This window comes from Sarcophilus harrisii, chromosome 2, assembly GCF_902635505.1.
Source record: "Sarcophilus harrisii chromosome 2, mSarHar1.11, whole genome shotgun sequence".
NCBI lineage: Eukaryota > Metazoa > Chordata > Mammalia > Dasyuromorphia > Dasyuridae > Sarcophilus > Sarcophilus harrisii.
Genome location: NC_045427.1, coordinates 373,670,643 through 373,685,407, shown reverse-complemented (window position 1 = coordinate 373,685,407; position 14,765 = coordinate 373,670,643). Strand labels below are relative to the sequence as shown.

The 14,765-nt window shown below is 40.2% G+C and overlaps 1 protein-coding gene and 1 pseudogene across 1 annotated transcript; both read right to left on the bottom strand.

Annotated features, from left to right (window-relative positions):
- Positions 1-890: 890 nt before the first annotated feature.
- Positions 891-4,316, bottom strand: LOC116421635 (protocadherin alpha-8-like). The gene is given in 2 exon segments (XM_031953415.1): positions 891-3,418; positions 3,420-4,316. Coding segments are annotated over 2 exon segments (2,514 nt in total). The 5' UTR covers positions 4,079-4,316; the 3' UTR covers positions 891-1,563.
- A 5,940-nt stretch (positions 4,317-10,256) lies between these two features.
- Positions 10,257-14,167, bottom strand: LOC116421636 (annotated as a pseudogene).
- Positions 14,168-14,765: the final 598 nt, after the last annotated feature.

Below are 14,765 nucleotides of genomic sequence, written 5' to 3'. Positions count from 1 at the left end.
CTGGATAGGCTTGTAACTACAAACTTGTCTGTGCAAGTATGTTAATTCTCAACAACTGCTTCTTTGATATCTACTGCTGAATCCCAATATAATGGAAATCTAAATCTGGGTCAGTCACCAATGTCTTTTACTCATTATTGGATCTAAGTACATTACATTTAATGGTCTCAAATAAAATATTTAGTTCTGTAAACTGCTGTATCATAGCCTATAAAAGTCATAACGTGTTCAATTCTTTTCTCAAACCAGTCTTAGAGGAACTTTCTGTACAAATATTGAAGCATTAATACTTTTGGTCATATACTTTTGATCAGACTTAGATCAGGCAACTCTGGCCATAATGAAGAATAGAGATGGGGTTTAATCAGCTGTGAGTGTGCCCCATGGGAGAGGTTTCTCTCAGCTAAAATTATCTGATCTTATACCTCAAATGGGCACCAGATGCTCCAGCTCCTCTACAGGCAGATTTTAACTTTCCCAGAAATCTTCCCCAGCCAACCAAGTCACTAAATTGCACTGTTCACAACTATTGCTTTCCAAGAACCAATCAAATAAGATTGGAGAGACTAGTCTTTGTTGCCACAGATACCAGAATACCAAAACAGGTTTCCTGATTTGTTGAAATGACATTATGCTTCCTTAGGGCCATACTTCATTTCATTTATTCAGGAAGATTCCATTAATTTCTGCTTAGTTAAATGTTAATCAGATATTACTTCCTAAAATCTTTTGAACTCCGTCTACAACAGAACTCACAGAATACATAAATGAGATGGAATATGAGGACAAAAGTTAAATAAAATCCAAAATTCTATTAATATGTAACTGATGGAGCCATAAGGAACTTAAAAAGAAGAAAATTGATAAAGCAAATCTTTATTTTTGTCGTTTTTAAAATGGGAATAATTTCACCTATCTCACAAGGTTGTTGTGCTCAACATCAAATTCAATAACATATACAAAACATTTTGCAAATCTTAAAGATTTTGAAGATCTTTAAGACCTTAAAGCTAGTTAGCTATAGGAATAGATGATGAATTGTATATGTTGTGAAGAATTATTCATTGTGGCTATATAATGATATTAACACAAAGAAATGATATATCTTTAAAGATTATTATCTAAACATTGGATTTTGCCTATTGAAGAAATTGAATGAATTCAAAAACAAAAATGAGAATTTAAACATGAAGAAAACAACATCATTCAGACTAATGAGATATGTGTCACAAAATAATTATCTGGCTGTATTTTTTAAATAGTAAATAGATGTAATAGAAACTACTCCAAGGAGCAAACATGTTATCATTTCTATAGCGTTGTAAGTAAAAGATAAATGAAAATTTTGACCCAAGAAGGGACATAATTAAGAATATGAAGAAAGAAGAAAATGGAGAATAAAGTGGAAGAGGAAAAAAGCATTTCTGAAATCTTAGCAGGTTACTTAAGAAATGGAAGGCATGATTTCAAGAGAGAAAAATAAAATTTTAAAGGAAGAGGAATGAGGCGCAACGTCTTGAGGGAAATAGCAATTGCCACCTAAACAAAAATAAAGAGGTATAATCAATAATCACCCACCTTCCCTGAGCTGTCCAGGCCAGCCTCCTGCTTCTGGCCTCTTTCTCCAGAAACAGGACACGGAGGGAGGTTAGGGCTGAAGGCCATGAGGTCGTTCTTGGCCGCCCCTTCTCCAGAGCAAACCTGCCGCCGCTGCTGAGAATAAGACCAACTTCCCATTTCACTTGAGCACACCAACGTGGGCTTGCTGGGCCCGTAGGAAGCCTGTGGAGGCGAGGAGCACCGAAGTGCTACATACAACAGTAGACTCAGCACCAACAGGCTGGACACAGAGCAGATGGCGATGATCAAGTAAACATTCACATCCACCAACGCAGGCTCTTTCCCCATGCCAGCCTTTGCCGAGATCCCGGAAGCCCCTGAAAAAGCCTTTGAGGTCTGTCCATTCTCCACCACTGATACGCGCACGGTGGCTGTGGTAGACAGGGCTGGTTCTCCATGATCTTTCACCAGCACCAGCAGCGTCTGCCTCGGCCCATCAGATTCCTCCAGAGCCCGTGTTAGGCTGATCTCGCCAGTGTACAGCCCCACCCGAAAAGGGCTGCGACCGACGCCCAACTCAGGCTGCAACTCGTAAGACAACCACGCGTTGTAACCGGAATCCGCGTCAACTGCGCGGATCTTGGCCACGACGTGACCCGCTGTCACCGACTGGGACACCAGCTCAGTTGCTGCGACCCCAGCCGCTCCGGACCCTGAGTGAGGGGGCAGAACCACGGGAGGATTGTCGTTTTCGTCGAGAACAAACACCTGCAGGCTCACGTTGCTGCCTAAAGGAGGGAAGCCCGCGTCCCGGGCGCTCACCTGGAACTGCAGCAGCTCCAGCTCCTCGTGGTCTAGGGGCTGCAAGGCGTACACTTTCCCGCTCTCCGAGTGCACAGACACATAACTAGACAGTGGACGCTCCCCAACCCTTCTCTCCACCAACGAGTAAGACACCAGCGCGTTCTCCTGCGCGTCCGGGTCCGACGCGGACACTGTGAAGATGTGACTGCCCGGCGGGTTGTTCTCCTTCACAAACACAGTATACACAGGTTGCTCGAAGGCTGGCGCGTTGTCATTCACGTCTTCGATGGCCACAGACACGCCGGCAGTGGTCCAGAGCGCTGGCTTCCCGCCGTCCCTCGCAGTCACCACGAGCTCATAGGCCGGCACCCTCTCGCGATCCACAGAACCCTCCAACACCAGCGAGTAGTAATTTCTGAAGGTGGACACCAGAGTGAAGGGCCCAGGGGATGACAGTGAGCAAGTCACCTGCCCATTGGGACCAGAGTCTCGGTCAGACACACGGATTGAGGCAATGACTGTACCAGGAGGGGCATCTTCTCTGACAGGCAGCGACAATGACGTTACTGAGATATTGGGAACGTTATCATTGGCGTCCTGGACTTCCACTAGGACAGTGCAATGACCAATCATTGGGGGAGTCCCTTTGTCGGTCGCATCTACTCTGATTTCATACGAATTAACATCTTCAAAATCCAAATGTCCTTGAATTGAAATTTCTCCTGTATCTGCATTTATATGAAACTTATCTTTAATCACAGGTGGAGCGAGACTGTTGAAAGAGTATAAAATCTCCCGATTGGTGCCCTCGTCTGCATCGGAGGCGTTCAGTCTGATCACTAAGGTTCCGGGAGCCGCATTTTCCATTATCTTCACTTCGTATTCTGATCGTTCGAACGTGGGGGCATTATCGTTCACATCCAGGACTGTGATGAGCAGCTGTACTGTGCCCGTGAGTTCAGGTTTGCCCCCATCTGTGGCTGACAGTATTAAGTGATGTTCAGGAACTTCCTCCCTATCTAGAGGTTTTTTAAGCACTAGTTCGACCAATTTACTTTTGATCATTCTTTGATTTTATTTCTAGAATGAAGTAATCACTGGCGCTAAGCCTGTAACTAAGTAAGGCATTAGAGCCAATATCCGAGTCAGAGGCTCCCTCTACAGGAAACCTTGAATCAAGCAACCTGGATTCGGGAATAAACAGTTTTTGTTCCTTCACTGGAAATAGAGGAGGGTTGTCATTGATGTCCTTGATCTCCACCTCCACATGAAAAACCTGCAGAGGCTTGTCCACGATCACCTCTAAATGGATGCTACAAACAGGGCTGCGGCCGCACAGCTCCTCACGGTCGATCCGAGAATTCACAAACAAAATGCCGTTCTGCACATTTACCTCCAAGTAATCCCTGCGGCCCTTGGACACAACGCGGAATAACCTGGATATCAGCTCCCCGACCTCCAGTCCCAAATCCTGGGCGATGCGTCCCACGAACGTACCGTGTTTCGCTTCTTCCGGCACCGAGTAATGGACCTGACTTCTCCCCACTTCCCAGAATGTGTGGAGCAGAAAGAATAGAAACTGCTGGGCTCCCAAGAAGCTTCTCCAGGAAAACAACATCGCAAACACTCTTTGCTTTACTCCAAAAGAATAGTTCAAATCTTGGAACACAGAAAAAGATGATTGTCCGTTTCCTGCAGTCTTATTCTGCAGCATCCGCCATTGCTTTGCATCATTTAACGACAAAATAGACCTTTTCTTCAACACCCAAAAGACGTTTAGAGAGATTCCGTGGTCTACAGCGACATCATGTGGCTCCAAATTGTAAGTAAAAAAATTTTCTGTATGAACTCATATATTGCCCAGAATTTAATTTTATTTCATAAATTTTTCTCATTTTTCAAATTTTAAGAATTCTTGCGGGACAGACAGCTCTTTTCTCCATCGAAGAAAAGGATACTAACATTGTGACTGCTTCTGCTGCTTTATTATGAAGGACAGGATGCTTCAGTTCTTTTATGTCTTTAAATTTGTTTTAAATATTCAGAAAGAATGTAATGTAATAGGGAAGGAAAATTAGTTCAGTACTTCCTTTTGAGATGTGGAAAACCTTTATGTTTTAGAACACTAAATAGGAACTCTGGTATCTATGAGAAGAACACTGCATGAGAAACTCTCAAGAGTCAGAAGACTTGGGTCTGATTCTTGAAAGCTGCTTATTGTGGCTCTGAGCAATTGCCATCTCAAAGTCGGTTTCTTCACAGGGAAAATGATTGTTATGCTATCGAGCCAGGAAATTCCTTTGTAAAATGTAAAGTATTATAACTACCTGAATAATACAATAATAATATAATATAATCTTTACAATATTCAAGATGTATTTTAAGTAATCAGCCAATAAATATTGAGTGTCACTGTGTGCCAACTACTAAGCTAAACTCTATGCTAAGCTAAGCTGCTATGAGGAAGCACACAATCTTCTGAGGGAAACAACATGCTAACAGCTATTTATGAACAGTTCATATTCAAGATAAATAGGAAATAAGAAACAAAAAGAAAGCAATAGAAGAAAGATTTCATGTAGAATTTGGGGTTCTAGATAAATCCTGCAGGAAGTCAGAGAATCCAAGAGGTTGAAATGATAAAAAGGAGAACATTTCACACTTGTAGAGACAACCAGGGGAAATGCCCAGTGCCAAGAGATGGAACGTCTTTTTTGAGGAATATCAAGGAGGCCAGTGTCACTGGATTGCAGAGTATTTGGGTAGGAGGGAGGCTAAAGGGTTATGTAAGGTATAAGATAACTAAAAAAGATGAAGAACAACTTATCAAGGGCTTTGTATGAAAACAGGGAAATTAATGTTCAGTTCTTGATAATGGAGAATCACTAGAACATAGGTCAGGCCTTTACTTTAAAAAGATCACTTTACCAGCTTTGTGGAGGATGAGTAAAAGATTTGTGGAAGATAAACCCATCAAGTACATTATTGTAATTGCCCAGGCATTAAGTGTAGAGAGCCCCCAAGGATAGTTGCAAGCGTCAAGGAAGACAAAGTGGCATATTGAGAAATATTAGGAATGTAAAATCAACAGCCCTTAACAACATATTGGGGCTGAAAGAGTGTGGAGGTAAGAATGACATCGAGATTGCAAGTCTGAGGAATAGTGGTGTCCTCAACATCATAGGTAAGTTAGGAAAAGAGAAATATTTGTGGGGAAAGATAAATACCAATGAAGAACATATCACAGGAGTCAATCTTAAAGTCAGAAAAACATAGATTTGAGTCTTATGATACTTATTGACTAGATGTTTCTGGGGATGTACCTTAAACTCCCTGTGCTCCAAGGCAATTCTTTAAAAACCCTTAGCCGAAGAAGAAATGGTTATCTGCGTAACAGAAGGTTTTCTCTCACAAGAAATTGGTTATCTCCATTATATTACTTGTTGCAATTTTTCTTTTTTAAAAGGTCATATTCTAATTGTTATTTACATCATTGCCTGCATCTCTTAGGTTTTTCTTTCTCTAATATATTTTGATTTACTAATCCAAGGAATTAATCTGATTAGTTTTTAATAGAAACTCTCCTCGAGCTCCCTGTAATACTTAGAAAAATTTCAGCCTAAAAAGAATTCTTATTCATTTCTGTTTACATAAACCATATTCATTCTTCAATGTCTGGTTCAAATGCCATCCCCACTGAATTCGTATAGCACATTATACTTCTTTTCAGTCATTTATTTCATAGTCCCTTTTTATAGTTATTTATTGTGTATAGTCATTTATTGTTTACTATGAATGAATGCCCTGTGCTCCTAGGCAACTCTTTAAAGACTCTTTAATTGAAGACTAAATGCTAATGTGCATGAAAGAAGGCATTCTCTCACTGAAAGGTGCCTACCCCAGTTGCATTATTGATTGCAATTTTTCTTTTTAAAAAGGTTACATTCTAGTTGTTAATTACATAGTCTTCAGCATTTCTTCATGAATACACTAAAAATGCAACTAAAATTTATTATATGATAGAAATTAGTTAAAGGAGTATCTGCTTTATAATATGTGCCTTTCCCCTTATTTCAAAGCCCTCCCCTCACTTTTATTCCCTCTAAAAAAAAGATAATAATGAATGAAATGGGTTTTACTGATTCCTGCTTCGATGAGAGGTCAATCACAAATAATATTAGTTTTCATGCCATTAGTTCAAGCATGTATTGCAGATTCTGAGTCTCAGAGAGTTAAATTTAGTGTTCTCATACAAATAACAGAGTTGACAAACACATTGGCAGTTAGTGAAGAAAATTCCTAAATCTCCAATACCCCAACATTATTAACTATCAATATTTCTTCCATACAAATAAAGAGTCTTAAGAAATGAGAATGGGGAAAAGTTGGGAGACATGCAACACAGGAAAAATGGAAATAATAATCATGACCAAACATTAAATACTTATTGACAGCCTAGACTGTTCTCAGTACAAACCGAAATGTGTCTGATATAACAAAATCCAACATCCCTTGATTATCATGGGAAAAAAAACTCAATCAATATGAGAGAGAGAGAGAGAGAGAGAGAGAGAGAGAGAGAGAGAGAGAGAGAGAGAGAGAGAAATTAGGTATCAACTTAAATGTAGCCATTTAAACAAAACAATTATCTTAAAAGCAATAAACAAATCTTTAAAAATACTTCTCTTAAAAGCAATAAGATTTCCCATTTTTCCAAAAGAAAATAATATGACTAAAAGTCTTCCTATAAAATTTTATTGTTCTGACCAGTAAAATTACTCTTCAAAAATCTTAATGATAGCAAATATTGTCTTGTAAGATGGTTAAATTTACCAGTGACAAATATGATGTCACTAAAGTCAAAACTAAGAGCACAAAATGAATGAGAAGAAATATAGCACTGGATTCAAACTAGCTGAAGTAAAGTATTTAATATAATTTTTAAAAGAACAATCAGGAGATGTATCAGAATCAAATCTGAAGTTTCAGGTCTGAAAAAGTAACATACACTTAATAGTGTAGTGTTGGAAATATGATACTGAAAAATCTAAAACTCCGAAGAAATTAAATAACTTGATTTCAGTAATGCCCAAGGATAGATGACAAACAAGAAATAGATCCTGAAAATAATAATTTATTCAGGTAAAATATTTATTTTTGTCCTTGATATTTCATAGAAGAAACCTAGTCACTGTACTAAAAAACCTGCTTGTATCAACTTTTCTTAAGGACCTATCTTCTGAAAAGCACTGTAAACAATAATGAAGAAGTAAAAGCTTAGACCATACATTATCCCTGCATGAATGACATTTACTACTTGTGTAATCCTGGGCAAGTAATTTAACCTTGTTTGCCTCAATTTCCTCATTTGTAAATTGAGCTGGAGAAGAAAATGATAAATCACTCCAGTATTTTGCCAAGAAAACACCAAATGGCACTATGAAGAGTCAGACACAACCGAATAACAACATGATGAAACATGTCAGCCTTTTCCAAAGAGAGAACTGATGGACTCACTATATAATGAAGTATATTGTCTTCCTTTTAATAGAATATCTAAAGAGGAAATTTGTTTATATATATATATATATATATATTTGAAATAGGTTTTATTTTTCTTGCTTTTACAGTGGTTCAGGAATAAGAAGAATGGTAGGGAAAGAATTTAAAAATTAAACTAAATTTTAAAAAGAAAAATAAGCAAAGTCATGTCTATGATTGTGGAGGCAAGACTTTGAAGGAGAGGCAAACACATTTTTTTTCTGTTTGTTTGTGGAGGAAGGGGATTTGAGAGGCAATTGGAGTTAAGTGACTTGCCCTGGATTTGAAGTCAGGGCCTCCTAACTCCAAGGCCAGAGTTCTATCTACTGTGCCATCTAGCTACCCAGATACATTACCCTAGATGTGACCTACTCAAGCCCTAATTAGATGACTTCAATATTTTTTGTTTTATAGTTACATCATAAGCACTTAATAAATGATCGATTGGGGAAGAGAAGTTGTACTTATCCATAATATAATTTGAAAAAGCTTGCCTGTTCCATTCAACATGAATAACTTCAATGAATGCATATGTGAAGATTTTGAAGAGATAAGTTTCATTCTTAAATACCATTATGATTATTTGGCTTAGTTGGATCTGTCATCAATCTTTCTGTAAAATTCTTTACTCCACTGCTTTTCACTGTTTTATATGTCAATAGTGGTAAACTTCCATCATCCTCTCACACAAGATTTTACAAAGAAGTTTAAATTCTGTGTTGATCTGCTATATCTTATCATAATTCAGAGAGAAAGCGTTTACTTGATCCGAGGCATTTTGGGAGCCATCGTGATCTCATCATTATGTGACTTGATTTGCATCAGTAACAGAAAAGCCTATCACTGCCTGCCCATCTTCTGCAGCTATGATACCTGTCCATACAAATGAATTTCAACAGATCCTCCATGTTGGAGGCTCTCTTTGGTTTCTCCTAACACCTACGGGTATATCAATGGAGCACTCCGACTAACTGTCCATGTGTCTTCCATTTCTCTTCTCACATTACAAGTCTATTTTCTCTTTCTGTCATACAATTCACTGATAACATCCTGTAATATTTTTGAAGGGTCATCACTGGTTATATTTCAGACTGCTCACATGCATAATTCCTCCTTTCTGTAATGTTTACCTTTACTTCTTCAGAGGGAGTAGCATTCCAGATTTCACTTTTGCTCAACAATACTAGTAAAATATTTGAGTTCAAAGGACAGGTCTTTGCAGTTTAAGGAAATTTGCTATCAGTAAGTGACTTGCATTTCTCCAGAAAAAAAATATAGTATCCTCCTCTTTTTCAAGGAGATGCTTGTTTTCCATCTATATCTTTTTATCCCACATTCATGCATCTCAATGCCTACCTATCTATTTCTCTATCTCTCTATAGCTATATCAACATAGATATAGATAGATATCTTTTTCCTGCCATTTAATATAGTTGATTTTATACCTTGATGGTGTTTTTGGTGTTCACTGTGCTCAGAATTAGTTCTTCTGGAAAGAAAATTTTCAAGATCTAGCTGCTGTATAATTTACAAATCTTTGATCTCTCTTTCTCCTGATCACATTTTCACAAATATATGCTGCCCTGTGTGTATGTCTATGGGTATTAACGAATTCAGAGTCCACAACAATCAGTTCAATTCACTGACAGATTATGGCAATCATGATAGCAAATCTCACTTTCCACATTTATAAAAATTTACTCCCAAAATCTTGGGAGGATAAAATACTATAAAAAAAATTTGCAAACGTTAATGTGATATATAAATGCTACCTAGCATTGGCATAAAACCCAGCTTCTTAAATTGAGGGTCACAATCCCATATGAGATCTCATAATTGAATGTGGGAGTCACAAAATTATGAGTTATTATCAGTAAATGTTTGGTATCTATACCTACATTATATACACCTTTGAAAGACGGGTCACAAAAATTTCTTGAGCAAAAAGGCCTTATGAATGGGAAAAATTTAAGAAGTCCTTGCATAGACAATTAATTTAATGTTTTCTAAATCGTTTTTCACAGTGGCTATGCAATGCCATTAAATGGAAGCAACTAGATACTTTAAAGATGATCATTCAAACTATGATTTTACTTATCCAATAAATGAAATATATGCAAGAATGATCAAAATAAGGACTTAAATATGCAGAAGATAAAACTCACACTAAAGATATTTATGTCACAAAATGATTATGTAGGTCTCTTTAAAGTAGAGAGATGTAATGAGAACTAGTCAAAAGAAGAATTCTATAGAAATGGGAAACCATTTTTCATGTTCTGGAAAGTAAAAGATAAATGAAAAATTTGACCCAAGAAGGGACATACTTAAGAATATGAAGAAAGGAGAAGATAGAGAATAAAATGGAAGAGGAAAAAAGCATTTCGGAAATTGTAGCAGGTTACTTAAGAAATGGAAGGCATGATTTCAAGAGAGAAAAATAAAATTTTAAGGGAAGAGGAATAAGTCACAACAATCGTGGAACGTCTTGAGGGAAATCGCAATTGCCACCTAAACAAAAATAAAAAGGTATAATCAATAATCACCCACCTTCGCAGAGCTGTCCAGGCCAGCCTCCTGCTTCTGGCCTCTTTCTCCAGAAACAGGACACGGAGGGAGGTTAGGGCTGAAGGCCATGAGGTCGTTCTTGGCCGCCCCTTCTCCAGAGCAAACCTGCCGCCGCTGCTGAGAATAAGACCAACTTCCCATTTCACTCGAGCACACCAACGTGGGCTTGCTGGGCCCGTAAGAAGCCTGTGGAGGCGAGGAGCACCGAAGTGCCACATACAACAGTAGACTCAGCACCAACAGGCTGGACACAGAGCAGATGGCGATGATCAAGTAAACATTTACATCCACCAACGCAGGCTCTTTCCCCATGCCAGCCTTTGCCGAGATCCCGGAAGCCCCTGAAAAAGCCTTTGAGGTCTGTCCATTCTCCACCACTGATACGCGCACGGTGGCTGTGGTAGACAGGGCTGGTTCTCCATGATCTTTCACCAGCACCAGCAGCGTCTGCCTCGGCCCATCAGATTCCTCCAGAGCCCGTGTTAGGCTGATCTCGCCAGTGTACAGTCCCACCCGAAAAGGGCTGCGACCGACGCCCAACTCAGGCTGCAACTCGTAAGACAACCACGCGTTGTAACCGGAATCCGCGTCAACTGCGCGGATCTTGGCCACGACGTGACCCGCTGTCACCGACTGGGACACCAGCTCAGTTGCTGCGACCCCAGCCGCTCCGGCCTGAGTGAGGGGGCAGAACCACGGGAGGATTGTCGTTTTCGTCGAGAACAAACACCTGCAGGCTCACGTTGCTGCCTAAAGGAGGGAAGCCCGCATCTCGGGCGCTCACCTGGAACTGCAGCAGCTCCAGCTCCTCGTGGTCTAGGGGCTGCAAGGCGTACACTTTCCCGCTCTCCGAGTGCACAGACACATAACTAGACAGTGGACGCTCCCCAACCCTTCTCTCCACCAACGAGTAAGACACCAGCGCGTTCTCCTGCGCGTCCGGGTCCGACGCGGACACTGTGAAGATGTGACTGCCCGGCGGGTTGTTCTCCTTCACAAACACAGTATACACAGGTTGCTCGAAGGCTGGCGCGTTGTCATTCACGTCTTCGATGGCCACAGACACGCCGGCAGTGGTCCAGAGCGCTGGCTTCCCGCCGTCCCTCGCAGTCACCACGAGCTCATAGGCCGGCACCCTCTCGCGATCCACAGAACCCTCCAACACCAGCGAGTAGTAATTTCTGAAGGTGGACACCAGAGTGAAGGGCCCAGGGGATGACAGTGAGCAAGTCACCTGCCCATTGGGACCAGAGTCTCGGTCAGACACACGGATTGAGGCAATGACTGTACCAGGAGGGGCATCTTCTCTAACAGGCAGCGACAATGACGTTACTGAGATATTGGGAACGTTATCATTGGCGTCCTGGACTTCCACTAGGACAGTGCAATGACCAATCATTGGGGGAGTCCCTTGATCTGTTGCATCAACTCTGATTTCATACGAATTAACATCTTCAAAATCCAAATGTCCCTGAATTGAAATATCTCCTGTATCTGGATTTATATGAAACTTATCTTTAATCACAGGTGGAGCGAGACTATTGAAAGAGTATAAAATCTCCCGATTGGTGCCCTCGTCTGCATCGGAGGCGTTCAGTCTGATCACTAAGGTTCCGGGAGCCGCATTTTCCATTATCTTCACTTCGTATTCTGATCGTTCGAACGTGGGGGCATTATCGTTCACATCCAGGACTGTGATGAGCAGCTGTACTGTACCCGTGAGTTCAGGTCTGCCCCCATCTGTGGCTGACAGTGTTAAGTGATGTTCCGGAACTTCTTCCCTATCTAGGGGTTTTTTAAGCACCAGTTCGACCAATTTACTTTGCTCGTTTTTTGATTTTACTTCGAGAATAAAGTAATTATTGATGCTGAGTCTATAAGTAAGTAAGGCGTTAGAGCCAATATCCGAGTCAGAGGCTCCCTCTAGAGGAAAGGAAGAATCAGGCAATCGGGATTCGTAAAGAAACAGTTTTTGTTCCTTCACTGGGAATACGGGTGAATTATCATTAATATCTTTGATCTCCACCTCCACATGAAAAACCTGCAGAGGCTTGTCCACGATCACCTCTAAATGGATGCTACAAACAGGGCTGCGGCCGCACAGCTCCTCACGGTCGATCCGAGAATTCACAAACAAAATGCCGTTCTGCACATTTACCTCCAGGTAATCCCTGCGGCTCTTAGACACAATCCGGAACATCCTAGACACCAGCTCCCCGACCTCCAGACCCAAGTCCTGCGTGATGCGCCCCACGAACGTACCGTGTTTCGCTTCTTCCGCCACCGAATAATGGATCTGGCCGCTCCCCACTTTCCAAAATGTATGGAGTAGAAAGAAGAATGGAAACTGCTGGGCTCCCAAGTAACCTCTCCGGGAAAACAACATTGCAAACACTCTTTGCTTTATTCCAAAGGATATCTCAAATTTTGGAACACGGGTAAAGATGGGTGTTCGTTTCCTCCAGTCTTATTCTGCAGCATCCGCCATTGCTTTGCATCATTTAACGACAAAATAGAGCCTCCCTCCAACACCCAAAAGATACGGTTTAGCGACATTCCGTGGTCGACAGCGACATCATGTGGCATCAGTGTGTAAGTTACAATCTTTCTTTAAGGTATTTTAAAAAAACAAAAAAAAACTCAAATCTTGTCCAATATATAATTGTGTTTCAGAAAATATTTTTCATTTCTCGAGTTTTGTAAGCTGTTCCAGCACAGCAGCAGTCTTCTCCATAGATGAAAGGGATCCTGTCATTGTGTCTGCTTGTGTTCCTTAACTATGAAGGATATGGTGCATTGGTTCTATATTTTTTAATTGGCTTTAAATATTCAGAAACAAATTGATGTAGTAAGGAAAGAAAATAGGCTTTGTACTTCCAGTCATAGAGCACTGAACAGGAACACTGGTATCTATGGGAAGAGGACTACATAAAAAACTCAGAAGAGAAGGCTTGGGTCTGATTCCTGAAGGTTACTTACTGAGGCTGTGAGCAAATCACTTGCTCTCTCAAAGTCGGTTTCTTCACATATAAAATGGAAACAATAGTGCTAGCTAAGTAGGAAATGTCTTTGTAAAACTTAAAGTACTACGAGAATGTAAAAAATATCACCTTGTCTTTAAAATATTAATAATGCATTTTGAAATTGTCACTCAATTATTAAGTGCCACTGTGTACTAGGCACTAAGCATTTAGGCGCCTAAGAACTTAGGATAAAAAGAAAGAGAAAACACAGGTCCTGTTTTGAAGTAGCACATAGTCTAATGGGAGAGACAACTTGCCAACATCTATTTATGAACAGCTTATATTCAAGATAAATTGGAAATAATCAATAAAAAGAAGGCACTAGAATTAAGAAAGATTTGGAAATGTTTCTTGTAGAAGTTAGAGTTTTAGGTAAGTTCTGAGAAAGCTGGAGAATCCAAGAGTTGGAGATGAGAAGGGAGAACACTCCACACTTGTAGTCAACCAGGGAAAATGCACAGTATCAAGAAATGAAATGCCTTTTTTTGAGGAACATCAAGAAGACCTATATCAGTGAATTACAGAGTATTTGGGGGGAGGAGGCTGAAGGGTTATGTAAGGTGTAAAATGTCTAAAAACTATGGAGGCTACTTATCAAGGGCTTTGCAAGCTAAGTAAAGGATTTTCTACTCAATCAGGGAACTATCGGAGCTTATTAAGGATGGCATGGATAGATTTACACTTAAGGAAGATCACTTTGCCAAGTTAATGGAGGCTGAGTAGAAAAACTTGTGGAAGGCAAATTCATTAAGTAGGTTATTGCAACTTTACAGCCATGAAGTGATGAGAGCCTGCACAAGAGTATTTGGAAGTGTCAAAGAAGAAAAGGTCGCACATTCTAGAGATATCAAGAAGACAAAATCAAATAGGATAATTGGTGCTGAAAGAGTGTGGAATCAAGCAAGATATCTAGGTTACAAGTCTGAGAAATGGTGGTAGTATCCTCAACAGTAATAGGTAAGATAGGAAAAGAGAAGTGTGTTGGGAAGGGAAGATAAATTTCAAAGAATAACATATTCCCAGAGCCATTGTTGGAGTCAGAAAAACATGGACTCAAGTCATGCATGTAATATATGCTGGCTGGGAATCTCTGGGGCTATAACTTAAACACCCTCTTCTCCCAGCCATAGCTCCTATTGCTTTACAAAAGGCTTTGACTCATTGAAAGCTGCTTATCCCAGATATATTACAAGTTGCAATTTTTCTTTTTTTAAAAAGTTATATTCTGATTTCATTCTATGGAGAATTCTGCTTTATTTCTGCTTACAC